The sequence below is a fragment of the Callorhinchus milii genome, unplaced genomic scaffold (assembly GCF_018977255.1).
Source record: "Callorhinchus milii isolate IMCB2004 unplaced genomic scaffold, IMCB_Cmil_1.0 Scaffold22, whole genome shotgun sequence".
NCBI classification, from domain to species: Eukaryota; Metazoa; Chordata; class Chondrichthyes; order Chimaeriformes; family Callorhinchidae; genus Callorhinchus; species Callorhinchus milii.
In genome coordinates this window covers 37,509-64,631 of record NW_024704763.1, presented here as the reverse complement: position 1 = coordinate 64,631, position 27,123 = coordinate 37,509, and the positions used below count along the sequence as shown (strand labels likewise).

General features: G+C 42.4%; 1 protein-coding gene across 3 annotated transcripts in view; it reads right to left on the bottom strand.

Moving 5' to 3' along the window:
- LOC103189904 (cytosolic carboxypeptidase 4) overlaps positions 1-25,459 on the bottom strand; it is a 29,720-nt gene extending 4,261 nt beyond the window's left edge. For all 3 annotated transcript variants that reach the window (XM_042342996.1, XM_042342997.1, XM_007910461.2), the window contains exons 1-19: positions 25,314-25,459; positions 23,852-23,915; positions 22,140-22,286; positions 21,803-21,934; positions 21,142-21,235; positions 16,032-16,069; positions 15,174-15,382; positions 12,975-13,146; positions 12,402-12,484; positions 11,454-11,570; positions 10,349-11,034; positions 7,851-7,934; positions 6,966-7,052; positions 4,983-5,131; positions 4,203-4,290; positions 3,956-4,094; positions 3,225-3,378; positions 2,770-2,950; positions 112-241 (exon numbers count right to left, since the gene is read on the bottom strand). In XM_042342996.1, coding sequence (XP_042198930.1) covers positions 112-241; positions 2,770-2,950; positions 3,225-3,378; positions 3,956-4,094; positions 4,203-4,290; positions 4,983-5,131; positions 6,966-7,052; positions 7,851-7,934; positions 10,349-11,034; positions 11,454-11,570; positions 12,402-12,484; positions 12,975-13,146; positions 15,174-15,382; positions 16,032-16,069; positions 21,142-21,235; positions 21,803-21,934; positions 22,140-22,286; positions 23,852-23,915; positions 25,314-25,370 — 2,811 coding nt within the window. In that variant the 5' untranslated portion in view covers positions 25,371-25,459. The remainder of the gene's footprint in view (positions 1-111; positions 242-2,769; positions 2,951-3,224; positions 3,379-3,955; positions 4,095-4,202; positions 4,291-4,982; positions 5,132-6,965; positions 7,053-7,850; positions 7,935-10,348; positions 11,035-11,453; positions 11,571-12,401; positions 12,485-12,974; positions 13,147-15,173; positions 15,383-16,031; positions 16,070-21,141; positions 21,236-21,802; positions 21,935-22,139; positions 22,287-23,851; positions 23,916-25,313) is intronic.
- Positions 25,460-27,123: the final 1,664 nt, after the last annotated feature.

Genomic DNA, 27,123 nt, shown 5'->3' with positions numbered 1-27,123 from the left:
AATTTCAACACAAGCTCAATGAGTCTCTTGTTTGCCGTCTTAGAAAATTTACCTTTAAACTTTCTGTCTAAGATGCATCTGGTTAGTGTACAAAAGAGTCCACACTCTTACCAGGGGAGTCCTGCCAATGCTCTTGATGTAGCTGAGGAGACCTTTTGTGTGGTAAATTGTTGGGTGCAGATCAGGACTAGGATGGGACCAGTGTCGGTTCAGATCCTCCCCACTCAGTGAACATCGCTGGCTAATGTGATTTAAACAAATTAATTCGTCAATCAGCAAATTGTCAAAACATTTTGACTTTTTCATTTCAAAGCCAGATGCTGCAGAGACAGAAATACATGAAATTGTACAAAGCAGAAAATGGGGACGTCTCTCCATTTCAACCCTGTTAAATGATTGAGCCAAGTTTCGGTAACAGAAGCTTTCAACTCTGCTAACTTTTAATTAAATGCATGCATGGGAAGTCTGCTGGAGATGAAGTTGATTAAAAAGTTACTAATTAACTATGTGCTTGTACAGTTTTAATTGGAAATGTTGGTGATGAAGAGTTGCATTGGCCAAACTGCCTGATGTGATAATTCAAAGCAATTGTACAACATACTTTAAAGGTAACCAAGTAAAAGATAGAAATACAAAGATAAGAAAAGAGCATAAAATACGAGTAGATATATATATAAAATTAATAAAGATGCTGTATTTGCCTACAAATACACAGTCACTACACTTTCCAATAAATCCTGTGAAGCGCATTGAGATATCTTCCCAACGTGAACAGTACTGTATCAAATACAAGGTGTATGATCTTTATATGTCTGTCTGGTTTTAGATAAAACTGAATATTTTTTATAAGCGCACACACTAGATATATTCATTTAACATTCAAACATTCACAAAGAGCTGGTAAATCTCAAGGTGGGAATGAGATTGGCTCCATGCACGTTTGGGGATAATCAATCACTCCAGTGAGAACAATGTTTCTGTGATGCTGGGAGCAGAGCTGAGGGTAGGTGTGGTATGTAATAATAATAATAATAATCCTTGCATTTGATATAGCGCTTTTCACGTCGGGAGGACGTCCCAAAATGCTTCACAGAACACACTGTAAAGTGAATTGACTGTATATTTGTGGGCGAACGCGGCAGCCAATTGCGCACAGCAATGTCCCACAAACAGTCGTAGATTGAAAATGACCAATTTATTATTGTTTTTGGTTTTGAAGGGATTATTATTAGGCTCTGTGTGGAGTAAGGAAACTTGCCCAAGGTTTCGCCCTCTGCCTGGAATTGAACTCAGGTCTCTCGCTTGCAAAGCGAGTGCTCTAACCACTGAGCTACAGGACTCCAAGGACATTGCTGGGTGCAGATTCACAGCAACATTTTCATTCTATGAACTCCTTATAGTTAAATAATCTTCTCTGAAGTGGAACATTGATTTTTGATGCCATCAATTGGCCAATGATTGTTCCCTATCTTCAGTGAGTGATTGTAGGAAGAACAACATCTTACACAAGGGAAAGCTCTTACCCCATTAATCTCATCTTTCCAGAATCCACACCAAATTACAAGATATTGCAGGAATTCAATTACTTTTAAAACTGTTCCATGTAATACAATCAAAGTGTTCTTTCCCCAAAGTATAGTTACGTTCAAAAGCAATTCTCTTAAAATAGGCAAATCCTTGGCTATAGTAAGACGGAAATATTCAATTTAGACACATTGCGACTCTACATGATCTATAATACAATACACTCTCACTCCAACTCAGTGAGCCTGAGTTCACCCTCGTCTCCCTTTCCTCCCCCCATTTGTTTGACTAACGCCAACCCCTGTACCTAAGAGCATTAAACCAGACATATTCCATATTTGCCAACTACACAGGGAATCCATGTGTTTGGAAGAGAATGTGCAGTTGCTTCCTGTTTACCTAATTTCAGAGAGTGTGAAGTGCTGGATGGAATCCAGACCGTGTCCTGGACAGTTGAATGCACATATCATGGCCCAAACTATATACTGTATCTCCAGATATTATTTCCCAACAGAAATTCCAGCAATTCTTTCAAGAACAAATTCCGGCTGATTCAGGCCCAGGCACCTCCCTATCTCTCTAATCTGCCCACATCTCGCTCCTTTATCCACCACCTTCGCTCAGCTGGCACAGGTTGGCTGCCTGTCCCTCGTCCCCTCCACTCCACAATTGGTGTTTGTACTTTTAGACCTACACCCCGAATTTCTGGAAATTCTTGCCACAAATCCTCTATCTTGACCCTCTTCAAATCTACCTGAAGACTTTCCTCTTTGATCATGCGTTGGACTGAGTCAGGGTATCAAGGGATATGGACAAGGGTAGGTAATTGGACTTGAGGTACAGATCAGTCATAATCTTATAGAATGGTGGAACAAGCTCAAGGGGTTGAATGGCCTCCTCCTGTTTCTATGTTTCTAAGCCGTGCTGCTGTTAAGCTACCTATGTGAACGATGTTAGATAAATACAATACAAAATTACATTTGTAAAGCACCTTTCACTTCGGGAGGACAGCCCTAGGTGCTGAAATCCAAGTTGGTGTTGTTTGTTTCCCTTGAAATCATTAAGATAAAATTTATCATATTTCGGTTACATTGGAGCTCAGAGTACGTCAGTGAAAACATAGATACGCAGGTGGTTCTTCATCAGTGAACAATTCACCAGCATCACGCTATCTCACAGGATCCCTTTTATCACTATTCCCTGATGAGTTACGATGAACACAGAGCTCTTGAGAGCCAGACTCACCAGCCATTGATGACACCATCGGGGTTCAGCATGGGGACAATCTTGAAGATGAACAATTGTCGAAGTTTCTCAGCTACGGTGGTGTTACTAACCAGGAACTCCAGTGTGCCCTTCATCACCCAGGATGCATTGCTTTCTCCAGGATGTACACGAGCAGTGAGTACAACGTATTGGCGATTCTCTGAGACACAGCAACAAATACAATTGGTTTAATTCCAACAAATAAATCTTTTTACAGAACTATTGTGTCCATAAAATAACTGCTCTAGAATTCCAGTACAAGTATAAAACAAGTATTATGTCTTCCTCTTAAACCAGTGGTGAAAGGCCTGACATCAAATGCAAGGATTATTGTTATCATCACTACAGTAAACACTGGACTCCCACACACCAGAAACTCTCAGATTAATCTAGTAAATGTTGTCATTCTTCTGCATAGTCACATTATTACTTACGGAATTGATGGTGATGTTTTGAGTGTCCAGACTTAGGTGCAGCGGTGATGGTGATCACTGGGCAAAGGTTGCCACTCAAGGTGCTACACAGCGTTTGGTGTCTGAAATAGACCTGACTGGGATCCAGTGACATTTCCAGCAGGTGCAGGTGGGCCTGCAACAGACCACAGAGGAAACCTTGTTGCACTTTGATAGTTTGCTCATTTCATTTAATCCTTAAAAGATTGACCTAATAAACTGGTGTAGCAGGCTTGATGGACTGATAGGCATCCTCTCGTTCCTATGAAGACAAGTATCAAATACCAGAACTAGCCAGTTTACATGGGAACAACTATTTGCATCCATTAACGTAGAATAACATCTCAGAATGTATATATATATATATACATACATGTACATATATATGCTTTTAGGGTAGGATATCTGAAACAGGAATTGTACCTTTCATAAAGTTTGGTGCAAGGTTCATGAGACACATTCATCACTGACATCTTTTGTGCATGGATTTTACATCAGTCACAATCATGTATCTAAATGAAACAATTTTCCATATTGTTTCACTCGTATTCTGTTCATTAAAACTCTTGCACTATATTGAGTGGATGGATGTTTCAGCAGGTAAGCCAACCGATGTCGTCAGTGGCCAACTTGCTGTGATTACCTCTGGACTAGTAAGTTGTCACTTCAATTTCCTGTGGGATGTAATTGAGTTACTGTAGTTATTGAATTACCATCAGAGCTGAATAGGTGTAGGGGTAGTGATAGGCCAGGTAGCACACATCCTTGGAATGAGGGAAGCTTATGGTGAAGGTCAGAGTGTAGAATTTTCTCCCTCTCTGTCCAGCGCCTTCATTGCAACAATAATGATTCCTGAGGAAATACAACATCACCTTTAAAATTAATTAATTTGTTTTACTTAAAACACTGTGCTTTTGGAAATTGCATCAAATGTTCTCATGATGTAAAAAGGAATCATACTTGTAGTAGCAGATATCACTCCCCACACGAATCCAGTGGGGTCTTCCACTCATTGCTTCATGAACCGAGTACATAACTGGCTGCATACCTAGAGAATAAACACAGAGTGAGGGTGACAGACAGTGAATGCTGATTTCTCAGATACAGATTCTTAACTGGATTCACAGCTTTGCCATTTTCAGGGCCAGTGAGGTGTTGGATTTTAGGATCATTTGCACTCCGGGAGCCTATCCCATGTGAAAGGTGCTATATAAATGCAAGTTGTTGTTGTATTACTGAATGAAAACTGGAAAGTGAACAAGTGCAATGTGAAGTGAATCCAGAACGAAAATCAAACAAAAGAACCTCTAGCTGAGGTGAACATTTAAAATGTTAGTAAAAGATTCATATTGGTAACTTAATTTGCTTCAAGTCCATTAATGGCTTCCATTAATTCCATTGTGTGTAAATGCCTGCAACAGTCATTATAATAATCCTTGCATTTGATATAGCGCCTTATCACATCTTCGAGACGTCTCAAACTGCTTCACAGAATGTACAGTAAAGTGAATTGTATATTTTGGGGGCGAAAAGGAGCACCACACATTCAGCTGCTGCTAACCGTCAAAAAAAGCTGCAACCTGCAAGTCAAAATCCTGATCTTGTTTCATCGATGTTGGTAATCAGAAGATGCATGGGGGTGGGAGGGGGGGAAATCTGATAATTACTATTCCATATTTTAAGAATTTAAGGGGCGCTGTATAAATGCAAGTTGTTCTTATTGTTATTGTGTGGTCTTACCATAGTTAAACTGGCTGTTTGTCTTCTCACAGTTGATGATGTTGAATCGATATGAAACTCCGGACTTCATTCCACTGACCTCAAAGTAGAACCACTGGAATTGATCGTCGGTGTTGATATCAGCATTCAGGATTAAATCATATTCGTAACTGGAAAGACGCAGGAACAGAGAATAAGAATTTGGTAAGAGCAAATGGAACATTCCTCACTAAATCCACTAACTCTTAATTTACTACAAACCTCCCTTTCCTTTTTTCCTTTCGAAGGTCCTTGAACAAGTAATTGCTTCCCAGCTTCTCTCCTTCCTCCCCCTATATGAACCCCTCCAATCAGGATTCTGTGCCGCCCACAGCACAGAAACAGCCCTGGTCAACGCTCTAACCTCCTCCACCACTTCTACTTTCATGGTTCCGTCCTTGACTGGTTCAGATCCTATCTCTCGCACCATCTCCACTTCATCTCCACAAATGGTTTCTCCTCCAGCCCCCGCACTGTCTCATGTGGAGTCCCTCAGGGCTCTGTACTTGGTCCCCTCCTTTTCAATTTCAATATGCTCTATCTTGGTGACATCATCTGCAGACATGGGGTCAACTTCCACATGGTTAGACACCCAACTGTATCTCTCTGCCTCCATCCTCGGCTCCAGTAACACTGCTATCCTGACAGAATGTCTGTCAGACATCAAGTCCTGGATGAGAACTAACTTTTTACAGTCGAATGTCAACAAGATCGAGGCGCTCCTGTCAGCACCTCCTCACCTCAGGTGCTGACAACACCACCCTCCACGGATGCACACTTCACCTTTCTAAGCCAGTTAGGAACCAAGGCGTCTTGTTTGACACTCAACTGTCCTTTCTCCCCCACATCCATGCCATGACCCGCTCTGCCATCTCCCACCTCCGCAACATCGTCTGGCTCCGCCATTGCCTCACCCCTCAGGCCGTCGATACCCTCATTCACAAGTTCATCACACCTAGCCTCAACTACGACTTCCAAAATCTTCCTTCCACAAGCTGCAGATCATCCAAAACTCAGCAGCTCATGTCCTTTCCTGCACCAGGCTCCATGACCCAGTCATCCTCCACCCTTGCCCAACTCCACTGGCTCCTCATCCCTCAGAGGATAGAGTTTGTCCTCACCTTCAAGGCCTCCACGGCCTTGCACCCCCACCTCTGTGAGCTGCTGACCCCTATCAACCTGTCCTATCAGCAGGCTCTGGCCTGCTCCACGTTCCCCACTCGCCCTGCCCCACCATCCGGGAAACTTTTGGAACTTCATCCCACTCCCTTTGCCTCGTTCCCTCTCTTGCCTCCTTCAAGGCATGTCTTAAGACCCTCCTCTTCGTCCATGCCTTCAGCCACCCTCCCTGCCCTCCTCCCTCCGTTAACCCAACATCCCTGCCCCATCCTACCACTTCCCCTCCACTTGGGTCTAAATCCCTGACTGTCCAGTGCCTTGGGATGTCCTCCCAACGTGAAAGGCACCATACAAATGTAATTTTGTATTGTACAGATGGTGTTAACAGCATAAACAAGTTTCTGAGTTTAAGTAACACATTAGCAATATCCACAATCAGGTCATTCAGGCGGAATAACAATAATAATCCTTGCACTTGATATAATAATATATAACTTGATATAATAACAACAATAATCCTTGTATTTGATATATAATGCCTTTCATCAAAGAATTTCATACAATTCAGACAAGAACAGGTAACCAGCAACACAGTGAAAGGATGATATCAGTGAGCCAAAGAGACTTTGTCAACCAAACATCTCTTATGATTTCTGCTGGAGAATAGCAAGTATTTCAGATATAAGATACATCTAATTAGTCATATGATTTAAATACCCGATGACCAAAAAAAACTTTTCGTGAAAGTTCAATTAATGGCAAAAATAGGATCTGGTTCGGCATAAACACTAGAGTTACTACAATGTAAGTTATAACAGAAGTTCACACGAACCTAGTTATACTTACTTGCGTATTTGAATGGCTTTACGAAGATTGCCTGATTCAAAGTTTGAGTAGAATTTAAGAGAAACACCATCTTCTGAAAAAACATTTCTGGAAAGGACAAAGAAGAATGTAATGGTGATCTGGTATTTACCATGTTCCACTTTTAATATCTCATATTTGCAGGCAATGAAAGCTAAAAATAATAATAATCTGTGTATTTTATGTAGCACCGTATCATGTTTTCGAGACACCTCAAAGTGCCTCACAGGATTTACTGAACATTGAAATGGTCTCAAAAATCTTCAACCAGAAAAAGCGAGGAATGGGAGCCACAGATTGGACTAACCATTCAGTGCCAGGCTTGAGGGGCTGAATGGCCTAGTCCTGTTTCTATGATAACCAGGGGAAGATCACAATACAATAAGACTGCACCCAGCACTGCAACACCATTCTGAGGGTTAAGATTTTATATAATTTAATGAATTTGCCTGAAACACATTCATATACCCAAATCCTAGCCTGAAAGAGCATTTTGTCTTGAAAGGTAAAAACATGTAAATTGTGCAACATTCTTAAATACCTGTGCAGTCTTAATTTGGAATTGTGGAAATTCAGTCTCCAAATTGAAACTAAATTTAAGAACTTTACACAATTCTGCACAAGGGCATAGTGCATGAAGGACAGTTTCAAGTGCATGATGAATACCAGGAATATATTCAGATTAATTCATTCTTATTTTTAGGGCTGCTGGAAATGGTACTTTACATCATCGTAAAATCAATGATAAAATAAAGCAGAAAACAGCAATGGATGAAACGTCACAAATTTGGTATTTTTCACAAACAGCAGGTTGGCATTTTGTATAAATTGACATGACTATGGAGGATTAATAATACATTCACATACCTCATAACTTCAGCATCAAAAACAACCCTGTTCAGTACATCTTCAGAATTCACTAAACGCTGTAAATCGTCAAAAATTTTACACCTAAAACCAAATAAATTGGAATAATTTGAAAACAGATCACTTAAAAAATGAACAGATAAACCAGGCATTGATCTGGTGGCCTCATTTGACAGAGCTTCTTGTAACTGAAGACCATACAATACCTACATGTCAATGCGCTCTTTCCTATCCACCCATTCATTATTCAAACCCCTTCAGTCGGGTTTCCGTGCTGCCCATAGCACAGAAACTGCCCTGGTCAAGGTCACCAATGACATCCTGACCATCTGTGACCAGGGCTCCCTCTGCCTCCTCGTCCTCCTCGACCTATCGGCAGCATTCGATACGGTAGACCATGCTATCCTCCTCCACCGCTTGTCCTCCCACCTAAACCTTCAAGGCCCTGTCCTTGAGTGGTTTAGGTCGTACCTCTCCCACCGTCTTCACTTTGTTTCCACGAATGGTTTTTCCTCCGGCCCCCACACTGTCTCGTGCGGTGTCCCTCAAAGCTCTGTCCTCGGTCCCCTCCTCTTCACCCTCTACATGCTCCCACTGTGGTGACATCATCCGCAGACATGGGATTAACTTCCACATGTATGCGGATGACACCCAACTCTACCTTTCCTCCTCTACCCTCAACTCTACGACCACCAATGTCCTGACAGTCTGCCTGTCCAACATCGAGTCCTGGACGAGAGACAACTTTCTTCAGCTCAACGTGCGTAAAACTGAGGCCCACCTGATTGGCTCACGTCAGCGCCTCCGCACCTCAGGTGCTGACAGCATCAGCATCCAAGGCTGCACTCTCAACCTCTCAAAGCCGGTCAGGAACCTCGGCGTTCTGTTCGATCCTGAGCTGTCCTTTCTCCCTCATATCCGCACCACAACTGGCACCGCCTTCCATCACCTCTGAAACATCGCCAGACTACGGCACTACCTCACCCCTCACGCGGCTGAAACTCTGGTCCACGCCTTTATCACCTCAAGGCTGGATTATGGGATCTCTCTCCTCGCCGGCCTTCCCGGCCCTCCCTCCACACTGCAGGTCATTCAGAACTCTGCAGCTCGTGAACTGTCCCGCACCAGGCTTCGGGACCACATCACTCCCACCCTCGCTCGCCTCCACTGGCTCCCCATCCCCCAGAGGATCGAATTCAAGATCCTCATCCTTACCTACAAGGCCATTCATGGCCTCGCTCCCTCCTACCTCTCCGACCTACTATCCCCCTACCTACCTGCCTGTACCCTCCGTTCCTCTGGCTCCGGTCTGCTCCACATCCCCCGCCCCAACTGCCCTACCATCGGTGGTCGGGCCTTCAGCCTCTCAGCCCCCAGGCTCTGGAACTCTATCCCCCAGTGCCTTCGCCTTGCCTCCTCCCTTTTCTCCTTCAAGGCCGGTCTCAAGACCTTTCTCTTTGACCGTGCCTTCAGCTCTCCTCTCGACTCTCTACCCCCTCCTCGCTCCCTCCCTTCCCTCCTCTCACCCTGACCATTTCCCCCCAATGCTTGGGTCCTGACCCAACTGTACAGCGCCTTGGGACGTCCTCCCGACGTGAAAGGCACTCTATAAATGGAATCTTGTTGTTGTTGTTGTCAATGTTCAGTATTGAAAAACCTGAACAGATGAGATTATGTGTCCAGTATTTGTTGCCAGTGTTGGTGATGTTAATCTAACACTGATGTGTCTCATTGTGTCCAGCTGGGATGTTGACAACCCACGGGGCAGTGTTACTCGGGAAGTCAAACTTAATTGTCTTCAGGTTCAAACAAGCAGTTATGCATGAACCACAAGGCTGGTTTTTGCTGCTAACTGCACCAATTCGAAGACAAGACCCAACATGGGTCATTTTAATCATTTTTATTGTGTCTAATTACATATTGTGTAGTTTAAAATACAATTATAAACCAATCAACGTTTAGAAGTTGGAGCACCAGGTGTTTGTCTGCAACGTAAAGAACAACAATAACAAATATAGTGCCCTTCACTCGGGGTAACATCCCGGAGACAGTCACTGCACCCATTGAGATGGCCATTCTGACAGGAAGGTACTGTATCAAATGTAAGAATTATTTATGAATAATTAATTTATTTAAAAAAGTATGTTCATAAAACATAAAATCAGAAATATTTTTACAAACATATAAAGGGCTGTTGTTTGGCAAAAATGTTGACAAACATTAAACCTGATCATTTTAAATAAGTATAATAAATATCAATTATCAGGGACCCGCCCACTGGTCAGAATGACTCAAATCACTGGCCTTTAATTTGCTTTAATGCTTTGCACACTTGCTCCAAACACACATATCATTTAGTCACACTCAATGCAATGAAGATGTTCATTATGTCAGCCTTCACCTGAGGTTGAATGACATCGTTTGAGATCTTAATCGACGAGACTTGAACAAGTTTAATATCCGCAACATTTCAAAACTTAAAGAAACTGAACCTTTACCTTTGAATTCGGTGTTTTCGGCTCAACATTGGCTCCTGACACGAAGGTGGAAAATGTCCCCAGAAATCGGGAAAGCCCAGGGTTTTGTAATCGGTGGCTGACTTTGTTTTTTCTGCCATAATGGTATAAATGTGCGGATCATGAAATGGTATCTCCTCTTTCCGCATTTCTAAAAGCTTATTCCCAATGTCAATCTTTCTGTTGAAAACCTCTCTCTGAGCCGAGGAACAAGCACATTGTCCCCTCTGGGTCTTTATGTCCTGTAAACCCTCAAAGTTGATGGTCATTTGGGATAAATCCTCGCGGCTCCTCCCCACATACGAATGAGGCTCCGCAACTTTGTGCGTTGAAGGATCCAAAGAGCAAATGGCAATAGTTTCTGTTGGAAGAATATCAAAATCTTCATCAGGTTTGGAATCGAGCTTTGAAAATTCTTCAGATGCTTCTTCTATTCCATAAGGTGAGGTCTGGAATTTTCTCTCAGTGATTTGGTATTTAGAAGACTTGTGTCCTTTTCCTGAACTCCTATCGGGTGAGTGTCCTCCCGACGTGAAAGGCGTTTCACAAATGTTATTTGTTGATTTTGTTGTTGTTGAGTGTTTCTGTCTCTGTCGTCTGTGTTGCTCCGATGTTGAAGAAAACATGGAATTATTCCGTAGATCATCCTGGGAGCTACTTTCTAAATTCTGCAAAAACAAAGTATATTATTACTTTTATTCTTTTGTGTTTAATGGTCTGTTAGAATTATCAGAAAAATACTAAATATTTTCCGGGTTGAGGATGGTTTAAGCAGGGCAGCAATGTAACAGAATCCAACAGAACTGCAGGCACATTCTCCACCAGGACTATTTAATTTCAAACACTTTGACATTTAACCTCAGAGTTTCCCAGATCATTCATTAATTTAAAAATAAAGTGGAACATGTTCCATTACGACATTATGTTTTCTAATATTGATAAAAACAAAATCTTTCACATTCCCGCTATTCATTAACCCTTAAAAACACATTTGTGATTCCGCATTCTTTACATTCTCTTTTAAAGCAATAACCTGACAATTCACAAATGTGACCTGACAATTAATAAGAACAAAACGTTGAACCACCTGAAAGTACTCAAAAAGTTCTGGGCAAAGTTTTTCATATTGTTTCAGCTCCTCCAATGGTCTGTCAAGTCCTGGCATTGGCTGCAACCTATTTAGGTCAGTTTCCAGGTCATTGTCCTTAAAGGAACAAGTAAAAGAGTGTTTAATGAAATTCATAAAGCCGCTTAAGTTAGACACATCGAGATTAATCCAAGTTCACTTCCCATCCAGCAGAGGAGCGGGTCCTTCCCCCTCTTGTTGCTGTTCCCATTGGACGGGAAGGAAAGCAACGGGAAGGGTACTTGGCAACTGACAGCCTGGAGGACTCCATTCACAAGCGCCCCAGCTGTCAATCAATCGCAATGTGTCTCCTCCCTTCTGCACCCTGGGGCTGCTTGAGACACAGAAAGCATCACTGAGTAGATGCAGCTTGACCGATTAACTGGATTTTTGTCTGACTTAACCATCATATTTAAAATAGTTATTACAAATGAATTGGGGTGTTTTGTCCAGTTTACCTGGCGTCCTGGGTTAACCGGCATCTGTATGAAGCGGCTTCCACTGTATCTATCTCCTTTATCAACAGCCACTGACTGCCTATAGCTTTCTGGCCACTGCATTCCATTCAGCTCCAACAACAACAATTTGTGTTAATATAGCGCCCTTCGCGCAGGGTAATATCCCGGAGTGCTTTACCTTCAAGGTAAAGAAATATTTTCTAAACGTTCTTGCTCTAACTTGAAGATTTTGTGCCCTTGTTTTCTCTCTGCTGAGGGAAGAGTTCCTTCATCAATTCCCTTCATTGCCTCAATCAGATCATATTTCTAAACATAATTTCAGAACATAGTTGCACTCAAACCTTCTGGATTCTTTTTGGTCTACACATACTGTTCTTAAGACTAATTCATGCTGGGTATATGTGGTTCAACCCATGACTCATGAAATATTACCCATTCTTCATTTACTTACTTCTTCATTGGACCCAGGCTCTTCATTGTCAATGTCTTCAGTGCCATCCAGTTCCTCATCACTCTCATCAGCTATAGCACCATCTACACAAACATACAGGCCAATAAATCTGATCACATTGCAACAATTTAGAGTATAGACAGTGATTATATCATTTGGTGTTTTTATTCTTCCACCTAAGTGAATCACATTACATTTCATCTGACACTTATCGCTTCCTCTATTAATTTCCCATCTTCATTATGTTGAGCTTCCTACCTCCACTCTCCAAATGCTATTGGATTTAAAGGTTTGATTTGCTGCTGAACTCTTAAAGATGGACTATAATGGATTTTTTTTGTCTCTTCTGCATTTCTTTTTACCATATAAAAAGGTCTCTTTTATAAGATAGTTTCTATGGAATTTCTGACTCACTACATTAGGCCTAAAATATTTCTAAAATGAAGTGAACAGTAGTGCTTTGGTCGACCCTTCCATCACATTAATAGAAATTCCTACAGAGTCTAAGCATCTCCGAGATGCTATCCCGCACGAAAGACGTTCTATAAATGTAAGCTGTTGTTGTTATCTCACCTTGAAGTGGCTCACTGCGATACCGAGTTATAGTTGAGCTGGAATTGTTTGGCAATATGAATAAGGAGCTTTTGACTGGAAGACCAGGAAGATGATGTTTTGGATGACACCTCCGCATAATTTTCGTAGCCAAATTTATGACAGAATCAACACTTGTGCTGGAGAGGCAAACCTAGAATCAGAAATCAAAATCAAAAATTGCCGTTGACTGAAGGCACGGTCAAAGAGGAAAGTCTTCAGGTGTTTGAAGACGGGCAGAGAGCGGGCAAGACAGAGGGATTGAGGTAAAAAGTTCCAGCGATTTGGGGCATAGTGGTTGAAAGCACAATGAACAGGCAGATGGGGTCTTGCTTTAATGTCTCATCTGCAGGATGGCAACTCCAACAATGCAACATATCCCCAACACTGCACCGGAGTGTCAACTTAGACAAGGTGATTCCCGACGTGGGTCTTGAACTCACAACCTTCTGACTCAGTGATGAAAATGCTACCAACTGAGCCAGGCAATTGTTGATTGGTTGTGGAAACAAAGTCAAAATGTGATCTTTTGTTATTTGTGGAGTCCTGTAGCTCAGTGGTTAGAGCACTCGCTTTGCAAGCGAGACATCTGGGTTCAGTTCCAGGCAGGGCGAAACCTTGGGCAAATTTCCTTACTCCATACGCCTAATAATAATCCCTCCAAAACAATAATAAATTGTTCATTTTCAATCCACGCCTGTTTTTGGGATGCTGCTGTGCGCAATTGGCTGTTGCGTTTCGCCCACAAATGTACGGTCAATTCACTTTACAGCATATTCTGTGAAGCATTTTGAGATGTCTAGAAGATGTGAAAAGTGCTATATCAAATGCAAGGATTATTATTATTATTATTTCATTCTGGAAAATGGCCAAACTCTCCTCAGCTACTGCAAAACTGTTTAATTGGAACAAACCAAATACAAATAATGTAAAAAGACACAATAGGTTTCATAAACCAGTCATGAATTCACATTATTATATGGGAATTTGTTGGCCACGACACCAGGAAAAGTCTTTTTGAATTTTGTCATGGGATGTTTAATGTTCTCCTGAAGAGAGATGGATTTTCAGAAAGCCTTTGATCAAGTGTCATTTAAGGGGCTCATGACTAAAATCAGGGCATGTAGAATCGTGGGAGAGGTGGCAGAATTAATTAAATAATGGTTAGGAAACTGAAAGCAAAGAGTAGGAGTTAAGCGCAACTTCTCAGGCTGGCGATAGTTAGGAAGTCGTGTCTGCAGGGATCCATGGAAGGACTGTGATGTTATATACATAAATGATTTGGATTAAGATGCCGGCAATAAAGTGTCACAAATTGCAGATAACACCAAACGAGGAATGCATAAGAATGCAGGAAGACATAAATAGGGTAGCAGAATGGGCACACAGATGGTAAATTAACTTTAATATAGGAAAATTCACTTCAGCAAGAAAAATAAAGAAATTATCTATAGTCTAAGCGGAGTCTGGGATCTCTTCTAGATTCAAATCTCTTAAAGTAGTTACACAGGGAGATGAGGCTGTACAATGCCATGGAGTTTTGGGCTTTATGTTCAGAGGGATAGAGTATAAGACCACATTTGGAGTATTGTGCCCAATTCTGATCTCCACACTATAAGAAGTATACAACAGTGATGTAAAGTTTATGAGGATGATACGAGAGCTGGCAGTTTATTGCTATCAGTAAAACTAGATAAATTATGCTTTTTTCACTAAAGAAGAGAGATTTAAGAAGGGTCCTAATAGGGGTGTTTAAAATTATAAAAGAGTTTGATAAGGTTAGTATCAATAGGCTTTTTCCACTGGTTGGGGAGTCTGTAACCATAGAACATAGGTATAAGATAATGATGAGGAGACGTAAAAGAAAATTTAGGAGGGACTATTTTGTGTAGAAGGACGTGAGATTGTGGAACTCACTGACTGAAAACGGTGGTTGAATTCAGATGTTTTCAAGAGAAAGCTAGACGTTCACATGAGGGAGAGGGGAATAGAAGGGTGTGGGAAGGAGTAATGAAATGGGTGAAGACACTTGTGGAGTGTAAACACCAGCAGAGTTTCTGTGCTGTACAATCTGTGTTAATAGGTGGGACCTCAGTTTAACCTCTTGTCCAAATGATGGCACCTTTGACAATACAGCAGTTCCAGGCAATGTTTAATAGCCTGTGGTGCTGAGTAACGTACCTGTGATGTGGTGAGTAGGATTCTCATTCCATCTTCATCCAGAAAGGCCTTCCTGCCTGCCTTGGTGTTTGTAATATTTTTAATACAGTTGAGGAGACCTTTGCGAATAGGAAGATATTTATTGAATACATCTCCTTGATGCCAGTCTTTATACAGCTTTAACAGACCTGAAATGTATCCACTGTTGACGGCACTTTTACTGTTAGATTCTGAAAAAAACATGAGAATTGCATCTCTCTGAGGGCTTGTTATTCTGAAGCATTTAAATATTTAGTCACTCTCTAATTTTCAAGCAATGTTTAGCAGAAGTATTGGGTACGGTTCTGGCCAGTTATCTGACAGAATAAGTGGTAATAGCAGCTTTTTGTGGTATTGCTATATTACTGCACCTTGAACTTTTGATGATACTTCATAAAGACACAAAATATTTTGTGATGAATGAATCTAACTACACAGAATTACACAGAATGTACAACATGGAAACTGGCCACTTGTCCCAACCATCTGAGCTGATGTTTATACTCCACAACAGTCTTCACCCATTCCTTCTCTTCCACACCCTTCTATTCCCTATTTATTCACAATGTAATTTGAATAAGATTTAAAGATATCAACGTGCTGATAAAATACTTCACAATCTGAATGAGATTACACACACCTGGAGCAAAGGCAGTGATGATATACATGCCGTTTGGAAACCTTGAGTGAGGCTTCCCCACTCTAAGGTTGTTTATTTCATTAGACATCATAAATCTACCTGAATGTTTTGACAAAAAGTCACAGTGGTAGCAATGTCTACAGATTTAAGAGCATTTTATTGCTTTATAAAAGGATTGTGAAAGTGAGTTCTAAACTTACTTGATTTTAATAGCGATGACAAGGCTGCTGTTGCTGCTCTGTGAAGCAATGAAAGATTTAATTCAAAGTGAACAGATTCATTTAAATACACATCAGCATAATTTGCAGTTATATAGCACCTTTGACACCAGGATGATGTCCCAATGCGATTAAAATTTAATTGAAAAATATCACTTAATATTATTTAAAAATTAGATTCATTCTATCCCTGTTATGGTCAGGAACTCAAACCTCTTTGTAATTTGTTCCCATAAAACGTACATTTACATTTTACACTTCTTATAGGTTATATACAGGTGCCTATGTAGATTTTATGTTGGTTGAAAGTCCCAAAGCACTTTGCAGGATTTACTGTAAAGTGTAGTGACTGTGTATTTGTGCACAGCAGAATCCTACAAACAGCCCTGGTGAATGATCAGTTTTATTTGGCGGTTATTGACCAGGACACCAGAATAATCTCCCTTGTCTTTTTAAATGTGTATCCAATTTCCTTTTAAATGTTATGGTCTCAGCCTCAATCGCCACTGTGGCAAAACATTTCATATTATTGAAGTAAAAATCTTTCCTCTAATCTCAGCAGAGCTGTGCAATACCGGCAGCCTGAAGGAATCTGGTCTTTACCTACCTAAGGATTTAGTGTCCGATTGAAGCAATTGGAAACACTCCACAACACAAATACTTTCTGTTATTCTTTTTATCCTCTACAATTTATGTCAAAAAATGTATTATAGCCTTGGCAAGAGCTGGTCACTCGGGGACAGTAGGAGGAGGTTGGAGCGGTTTTAATCAGCATATGATGAGCACATATAATCAGATACTTAGCCCCACCATAAGCTGATTCACATGGTTTGTGACAATAAATGATGATATTGTTCTTCCAAAATATATGTTACACAACGTGTGTCAGCCCGGCTCTGTGTGTGTGTGTGTGTGTGTCAGCCCGGCTCAGTGTGTGTGTGTGTCAGCCCGGCTCAATGTATGTGTGTGTGTCAGCCCGGCTCAGTGTGTGTGTGTGTGTCAGCCCGGCTCAGTGTGTGTGTGTGTCAGCCCGGCTCAGTGTGTGTGTGTGTGTGTGTCAGCCCGGCTCTGTGTGTGTGTGTGTGTGTCAGCCCGGCTCTGGTGGTGTGTGTGTGTGTCAGCCCGGCTCAATGTATGTGGTGGTGTCAGCCCGGCTCAGTGTGTGTGTGTGTCAGCCCGGCTCTGTGTGTGTGTGTGTCAGCCCGGCTCAGTGTGTGTGTGTGTGTGTCAGCCCGGCTCTGTGTGTGTGTGTGTGTCAGCCCGGCTCTGTGTGTGTGTGTGTGTGTGTCAGCCCGGCTCTGTGTGTGTGTGTGTGTCAGCCCGGCTCAGTGTGTGTGTGTGTGTGTCAGCCCGGCTCTGTGTGTGTGTGTGTGTGTGTGTCAGCCCGGCTCTGTGTGTGTGTGTGTGTGTCAGCCCGGCTCTGTGTGTGTGTGTGTGTGTCAGCCCGGCTCTGTGTGTGTGTGTGTGTGTCAGCCCGGCTCTGTGTGTGTGTGTGTCAGCCCGGCTCAGTGTGTGTGTGTGTGTGTCAGCCCGGCTCTGTGTGTGTGTGTGTCAGCCCGGCTCTGTGTGTGTGTGTGTCAGCCCGGCTCTGTGTGTGTGTGTGTCAGCCCGGCTCAGCGCAAATGCTACATTCGACCACAAGACAAGTATAAACCAGCCAATGCCTGATTTGACACCAACACGTCACTAATTGTGCTAATCTGGTATCTGCAAATTTCATATAAGGGATGATGCGAGGAGCCAATTGCAGGATTGCAGATTCATTTGCTCTGAAATGCTGTTAACCAACCAACTACAACAGCACAAATGGATTATAAACTCATCAAGCAGTTCAATGTTAAGCATCTGAAGGATGTCAGTGACATGGAGAATCCAGTACTTGCCACCTTTCATGTTCTTCTCAATTACGTAACATGAGAATGGGATGTATTACATGACACTGAAAACCAAACAGCAGCAAATATGATCATGTACATAAACTGTCATCAAGATTTGTTTGATGAAAACAACACTGAGCCCAGCAATGTTGACTGAGAAATGACTGATACAAGCAGCACAGTTACTGCAGACCATCAACTCAACCTCTGTAGGAGACTGCAAACATCTCAAAATTTTTGTAAATAATTTAGATTTGCATTACCGGAGTTACGTATATGATTTCCTTTTTTATGTACAAGGATGCGATGAAAATTTACATTAATATAGCACTTTTCACATCAAGAGCAGTATGCACACGCACACTGCTCCCCCTTACTGACATCATCCGCAGACATGGGGTAAATTTCCATATGTATGTGGATGATACCCAACTCTTATCTCTCTGCCTCCACCCTCAACTCCAGGACTAGTGGCGTTCTGACCGGCTGCCTGTCCGACATCAAGTCCTGGACGAGTGACAACTTTCTCCAACTCAGCAAGACCAAGGCTTCCTGATTGTCTTGCGCCAGCGTCTCTGCACCTCAGGCGCTGGCAGCATCAGCCTCCACAGCTGCACACTCAACCTCACTAACCCAGTAAGGAACCTGGGTGTCAGGTTTGACCTTGAACTGTCCTTTCTCCCCCACATCCGCCCCATGACCAGTATTGCCTACCACCACCTTTGCCAGACTCCACCGCTGCCTCACCCCTCAGGCTGCCGAAATCCTTACCCATGCATTTGTCACATCAAGGCTCGATTATGGAAATTCCCTTGCCTCCTTTCAAGGCTGGTCTCAAGACCCTCCTCTTTGATCATGCCTTCAGTCGCCCTCCCACCTCTCTGCCTTCCCTCACCCCTACCCCTAACCCACCCCTCCCCCATGCTCGGGTCCTGACCACTGACTTGGGACGTCCTCCCGATGTGAAAGGCGCTCTATGAATGTAATTTTGTTGTTGTTGTACAGAGGCTTGAACAACTATTTTTTAGAAAAATATTAAAAGCTCATTAACTCTCAGGGTTTAATTTAATATTAAGATTTTTCACTTCATATCCAATTTTGGGGGCTTTGGATGCAATGTATTTGACATGTGTCAGACTAAGCTGTCAATCAACAGAAGTAAATATCTAAGAGTTTGCCAATAACAGGGACGTCTGGGATTTGAAGAGGTAACTGTGTGTAGCATTGGGGTGTGTGTGTGTGCATGTGTGTGCGTGCGTGTGAGTTGTGTGTGTGTGGGGGGGAGGGGTGTGACAGTAATGTGACTGGAAATATCAGTGGAATCAAATGAAATAAGAGGCTGAAAAATTGTTTGGCAACTGAAGTGACAGACCAGCTCCATTTCAGAGCTGACGATTCTCTGGCTTCTGTCCACAAAGATTCCCAAACATCGAAATTCAACTTTCCAGCTGCAGTTTGGCACAGCATAAAACAGCAAGCTTTGTTTAATTGGATTTTCATCAATATTGTGGTTAATATCAATAATAGTTTTAGGGTCAAATTATTCTATTATTCTACTCCAATGATGGTTGACCATTGATAGTAATAAGAATTGGATGGCATGGTGCCTCAAAGATTCTATATTTATCATACCTGATACATGATCTCAGTCTTTACTAAATACTGTGGGCTAAAGGTGAAATTAAAGGCATTTCTGTTGGTGGATATTTGTCTTTTTCTGAATCCTGTCAGAGTTCTTCACTTTTTTTTCCTAAACTCATATTTTCTCCTTTTATAAACTTACACATATCATTTGTGCAATTTATGAATCTCTTAATAATAATAATCCTTGCATTTGATACGTCTTTGAGACATCTCAAAGCGCTTCTCAGAATATTCTGTAAAGTGTAATAACTGTGTGTTTTGTTAGCAGATGGATGTGCCCAGCGCAATGCAGGACAGGAGTATATTGAATAGAGGGATATAGACGAGAGGGATCAAGAATGGTGGAAACTGATGTGGAAGACAAACACCAGTGAGTTCATTAACCTGTTTCCATTCTATAACATTATATGTCATTTGGGCTCTACAAAACAGGCATCAAAACATTTCAATTGAAATTAACAAAAAAAATCAGCATAGCAGGCCCAGATCATTTACATAATTAACTTTGCAAGAATTATATGAATTAGTATGATTTTTAACTCTAAATATGAAGGTTTAAGTTATACAGTGCAGTTCTCCCTGGCTAGGCATCAAACTCCGCCACTATCAAGCGCTCCAAAATGCTACGCCACATGATGCGTGCTAAATAAATGCAAGTTGCTGTTGCTTTGTTAGCGATGAGATTAATCTGAGATCCCACCTGCCTGTTCAAGTGGACATCCTGTGGGGCAATGCTGAGCACAAATTGGTGCTGGATTTACCGACATTATATCCCTGAACGGCCTTAATTCCCGGGAATCTAACTTCCTACTAAACATCCTAGTTTGTGTTTCTAGTTAACCAAGCACACTCTTTAAATAGCAAGTTAGCAAACCCTTGTTGAAGCAGATGCCATAAATTCTTTTAAAAACAAATTAGATGCCAAAAGAAGAACATGATAGGTGCAAGGAGAAAACAGGAGCGTGGGATTAGATTTAGTGGCTCAGGAGGAGAAAAGCACCAACACGGGGTTAGGAACAGGTCGCAATGGGCCTTTATCTGTGCTGTATCTTTCTATGATTATATGGATATTAACCAAAGTCTTAACCACATCACTGCAGTGAAACCATTTGTCATATTTTGCACAAATAACAATAATAATAATAATCCTTGCATTTAATATAGTGCTTTTCACGTCTTCTTGACACAGAATATGCTGTAAAGTGAATTGACTGTATATTTGTGGGTGAAACGCGCTGCCAATTGAGTACAGCAGCGTCCCACAAACAGTCGTGGATTGAAAATGACCAATTTGTTATTGTTTTGTTCTTTGAAGGGATTATTATTAGGCGTGTGGAATAAGGAAACTTGCCCAAGGTTTTGCCCTTACTGGAATTGAACCCAGTTGTCTCGCTTGGAAGGCGAGTGCTCTAACCACTGAGCTACAGGATTCCAACAAACCACGAGGTAAACCTGATTAATTCCAAAATGACTTCAATCTAATTCAGGTCCAAATTTTTGGCTGCTGAGGGCCCGATCTCGGATTTGAGAAATGTCTGCGGGCCTCATAAGTGAAATCTTCCTTTACTTACTTTATAATCTTTGTGTGCTTCACTGTGTATGGCATCAATAGTTCATACAATATTTTTATTGTTCCGTTCTTACCCAGCACAGCACCAGTTGTGACTGTGAAGAAAACATAAAACCACACTGACAAGTTAACAATAGAAAGCAATAGAGATGGAAATAATATATAGTGACCACAATAACAAGAAGATCTAGGATTTACATGGGAATGTACAGACCAGAAAAGACCATCTGATCATTCCCAATGTAAAAACTAAACTTTTTTTTTATCTCTTATACTCAATCAATTTTTCCAGCAAAAGCTCTAATTCCTTCTTGAATTTGATAAATTAGGATCTGACTTCAAAAGAAGGCAATGGAAATGTTTAGTAAACAATCACTTCCGTCAGATCATGTTTGTAAGTCGACAGACCTCTCAGTCTGTAGCTCAGTGAATTATAAATATCTTTATGGAAAACCTTAGCAGAATTATCGTCAATTAGTTTCGCAGAACAGGAGAGACGTAAAGAGAATGAACCATCCTCAGCTGACAAGACATCAATTTGGTCCATTTTCATTTTGAGTGTTTACACAACATATGTAACATCGTTCCCTGCATAGCTGCACAATCTGAATCTAACTCATTAAGATTTTCCCAATTCCTGATCCCGTGAATGAGACACTTACCATGAGAAGCAAAGATCTTAAGAATCCATAAACAGAGAGTGACATGCTTGGTGCTGGTGGGACTCTGTCTCAGCAAGCTTAAGATCACATTTAGAGCTCCAATTTTTTGGGCTTTCTGTCCAAACTTTTTGTCTGCAATAAAACACCAAACGTTTAGATATATCAAGCATTTAGTTTTACAAATGCTTAAATTGAATGACAAAAATAACATTTCTGTGCTTTTCAGTGGCAGCAGAGGTTAGGAAGTCAATCCTGGGCTGTGCTACTTGCCTTCCTGAATGAAGGTAAATGAGTGGGAAAGGAAAACATTTAGTAAAAGAAATTCCATTTGACTTACCCCTTTGGCCAACTTTGACAAGTAAATGCATTAAAGGTAAGATGACATGATCATTTGGAGCTGATGTTTTGCTGCTATTTACGAGTACATGGAGTAAGGCCTCACTGCCTCCTTTGGAAATCATGTAATAGATCCGTGTGGCTGTACCTAAAACAAAGTGTAATAGACCTTACATTTGATACGGTACTTTATCACATCATCAAAACCATGGAAATTGACAGCATAAAAGACCATTCAGCCCATTGTGTGTCTTCAGGCTCCTTTCAGTCCTATTTTCCTGCCCTTTTCCCATATCAGTGTAGGTAAACATATCAAACATATCACCTTGCAGCCAGTTTATCTCCAAGGAGACCCCGTTTACCTGTCCCCAAGGAGGAGAGTCACCATTTGGTCGTTTGACATCGACAAGCGTGAGATTGAGCCCTGAATAGGTGGGCGACAGATAGCAGGAACTGACTGCAAGCTTCCCTGTGGACAACACAGCTCACCATGAAATGCATGAGGGCATTGCCACCATCTTCCTGCAAGCAGCTCGGGCACATGTCCCTTCCCATTGAGTGATGGTTCCACCAGTTGGAGGTGTGGAGTTTAAGCAGCAGCTGCTCACCTCTCTGCAGGCCAATCAAGATGGATTCCAGATGCTATGTATACAAACATGTTCACAAACTTGAACTCCAGGTAACACTTTGCAGCACCTGGCGCCCAAGCCTCAATGTTTTCTCATCAGTTTTCTGATACACATCTGTCTTCAGCATGGTGGGAGGACCATTACAGGATAGCTTGTGACGTACCAGCCACCTTGATATTCTTGAGGTCTAAGTTCAATGCCTCATATCAGGTTTACTTAGCACCAGCTGCTTAATCCAGTTCCTCATGTGAAGGGCTTTGGCAAACTTTGCTTAGTGAATCAAACTGAATGTTATTCAACTGTGGTCGCTGTCACCTAATGGATTAATTACTCCCTGAATAGTGTCTTGGTCACTGACTTCAACAACTTGCCTTTATATTGTGCCCTTCATATGAGATAGGATCTTGGACCCCTTAACAGTGACAGAGGCTGGTGCTGAACCAGGGGGAGAGGGGAGTTGATCACAGGTACGGTCGAAGAGGAAGGTCTTCAGAGTGCAATGTGAAGACAGACAAGGAGGAAGTAGGTGGTGGTATTGAGGCCAAGAGTTCCAGAGTTTCAGGGCATAGTGCTGAAAGCGCAGTCACTGATGGTGGAGCAGAAGGAATGGGGGAAGTGCCGGAGGCTTGAGGCAGCTGAACGAAGGGTAAAGGAAAGGGGTGCAAGCAGGTCAGAGAGGACAAGAAACTAGAATTAACAAGACAACTGCCCCTTATGGGTGTCATGACACAATGAGTCAGGAAGGAATCAAAGACTACATTGGCAAACTCATGGAGCACATTCAACCTGAGATACCATGGAACTCTAGCAATTTTGACTCAACAAGTTTCACCTCCCATTTGTCCCTACACACCCATACACACACACATGTATATATACATACAAACACACACATATATACACACAAGCACATATATATGTATATACTCACGCACATATATATCCACACAGATGCATACACACACACACATCCACATATATATATATAAATAAACTTTCCTATGTCTTCAATCTTTCCTGACTAACCTGTCCCCTTGTAACTTGTCTTGGCTCCCAAATCTAGAATTCTGTGACGTCTACTTACCAACTGACAGTAATTCATTCAGAATGCTCAGGTTGATCAGGATATTGTGTGCATCATGCGAACTCTAATAAAACAAATACAAATACCAAAATAAAAACACAAGGTCCATGTGTCGTCTGCTTGAAAATAGTGTAGGTGAGAGTGGAGAAGAGGGTGGGGAGGGGGGTTGAGCTACCTTAGCTCTACCACAGATCTTGGAAAGATTGAGAAACTTTTCTCTCTTGAAAAGAGAATATTCAGGGGATTTGATTGAGTGTGGCCCTTTCCTCATGAAGCACATTCAACCTGAGATACCATGGAGCTCCAGCAATTTTGATTCAACAACTTTCACCTCCCATTTGTTCCTACATACACACACACACATATGTATGCACACACACACATATACATATATACACATATAATAATAATCCTTGCATTTGATATAGCGCTTTTCACGTCTTCTAGATGTCCCAAAGCGCTTCACAGAATATACTGTAAAATGAATTGACTGCATATTTGTGGGCGAACGCGGCAGCCAATTGCGCACAGCAATGTCCCACAAACAGTCGTAGATTGAAAATGACCAATTTATTATTGTTTTTAGTTTTGGAGGGATTATTATTAGGCTCTGTGTGGAGTAAGGAAACTTGCCCAAGGTTTCGCCCTATCTGGAATTGAACTCAGGTCTCTCACTTGCAAAGCGAGTGCTCTAACCGCTGAGCTACAGGACTCCACACACATATATATATACACACACACGCATACACACACATACACACACACATATGTACACACACACACATATATATATATATAAGAAATTACAACAACAAATTACACTTGTATAGCCCACTTCACGTCAGAAAGACGTCTCAGGACGCTGGACAATCAGGGTTTTTTGGACCTGAGCTGGGAATTGGTGTCAGGAGGGCAGAGGGTGGGGGTGGCGGGGTGGCCGAAGGCACGATCGAAGAGGAAGGTCTTTAGGAGGACTTGAAGTAGACAAGAGAGGAGGTGAGGCAGAGGGATTGCGGGATAGAGTTCCAGAGTTTCTGGGCAGAGATGCTGAATGGATTATTATGAGGCGTGTGGAATAAGGAAACTTGCCCAAGGTTTCGTCCTGCCACGAGTTGAACCCAGGTGTCTCGCTTGCAAGGCGAGTGCTCTAACCACTGAGCTACAGGACTCCACAGTGTGCCTCAAATAGAACTGAAATATATCAGATTTACAAAGATACCATTTACTGTATTTCATTCCATGGAATATTTCCAAAGAAAAATGCAACATTATTTAATTTCACATTCTTAAAGTTTTTTGTTGCATCTTACATGGAATACAACTCGCATTCAAGAGGACATCTGAAAGCACCTACCACTATCGATGCGCACTGAAGGTTGAGGCGGCAGCACGGGGAATTGGGGAGGGGAAAGATATATATTTAATAACAGGAAATAAAGGAAAAATGCAGTGACAAACTTACCTGAAGTGCTGAGAGAAGATTCTGTAAGCTGCTTGTATCTTCAGAAGCAGAAGCCATCTGTACCTTGAATCTCCCTGACAGAGGGGAAGAGAAATAAATAGGAACACTACCGATTTCAAAACAGTAGCAATATAACTTCCCGACCACTTAAAATGGTAGGAATTTCTGGCCCTATCAGGGGCTGAAACCATTGGTCCGTGGCGCTGTGGGAGGATTAGATTTCACTCGTAAAGAATCTGGTAATTGCTGAAATCGTTCACCACAAACAGCGAGCTGAAAGGACCAAGGGCTTTCCCTATAGGATAGGACAGGAAAGCTGACTTGGCAGTCTGACTGCATTCCCAGCTGATCTGTTTATCAAATCCAAAGGGAAACAGTGTCTATACTTTTCCATCAGTGTCTCCAAATGAAATTAGACACAACACTCTGCAGTTGTGTCTTCAGTGACAAGTAAATGTCAAACTTTGCTAATTCTGCCTTTTTAATCTTGTCCCTCCTGCAAAAAAAATCGTGAAGCTACTTTTAGACTCGTGGCATTTGGACAGGATTGCGGCAATAACAACAGATGGGTACAGTAAGTCAGGATAAGTAACATGTGTTAATAAGGTTATTGTCGGGCCTGGCCAGCCGAATATTCTGGCATGTTATTCGGTAACACATTGCATGACAACCCATTCGAGGTCTGAAATTCCGGAGGTGCTCAGCGGACGGGGGCGAATCACAAAAAAATTTTGTGTGTTGGAGTGGCATCAATATGCATGTGGTCCAGGGCAAGGTGTAGGGCAAGGTGTAGGGCAAGATGTAAGGAAAGGTGCAGGGCAAGGCGTAGGGCGCTAAAGCTCTCCCTCTCTCTATTTCCCACCCCCTCTCTCCCCCACCGCCTTTCTCCCACCCTCTCTCTTTTCCCACCCCACCCCCTCTTTCTCCACTACTCCCCCCCCACTCCCATTCTCTCTCTCAAGCGCAGGTCACTATCGGCAGCGGCAGGTGCCGGTGGTTGGTTGGTAAGGACATGATTGGTAATAGACGCACTTGCCTTCCTGACAGACTACAGTGAAGAGGGGGTGAGAGAGGAGTACCGCCTCTCAACCGCCGGCTCCTGCCGCTGCCCCGGGAGGACGTTCACCAAGGAGGGAGGGAGTGCAAGTTGGAATGTTGGAAATGGTTTCCGGCCGCATAAAATCACCCTTCGGGCTGCTGGCAGCTCCCGTGTCGCCTTGGACCAACTTGGTGTAAACTGTCACAACCGAAATTACAATGGTCATCAAAAGAAATGTTGTCTGCCCTGGTGAGGACAATCGATTGAAAAGTACATTATGTATCTATTAATTATGTAGCTATCCCTGCAAGCCAAAGCCCTAATAAGTAGGGTGATCCTAGCTGGACAAGCAGTGGGATGCTGGCCGGACACTGCCTTCAATGGCAAGTTATGCTTCAGCCAATGTCTGTCGAGATTGGGTTTAATGGCTGAGAGACGGTTTGTGTCAGGGCTGGTTGTGGAGCATCAGTTTGTGTGTGAGTTGGTTCAGGGCAGGTGTAGAGTCAGTGACTGTCTGTCGAGGTCGGTCGAGTGCAGTTGTTGAGTTACAGTCTTTCAGGCCTGGCTCAGTGCAGTTGCCTCGGGTCAGTCGCTGCCAGGGCTGGGTCGGAGTAGTTTGCACGGCTGGTTTGCTAGTAACCGGTAATGTGTAGCTGCCGAGAGTCAGTCGCTGCCGGATCTGGGTCAGTGTAACTGCCACGAGTCAGGTTCTGTCCAGACTGGTTAAGTGCGATTGTCAAGTCAGTTTATGCTGAGATTGGTTCAGAGTTG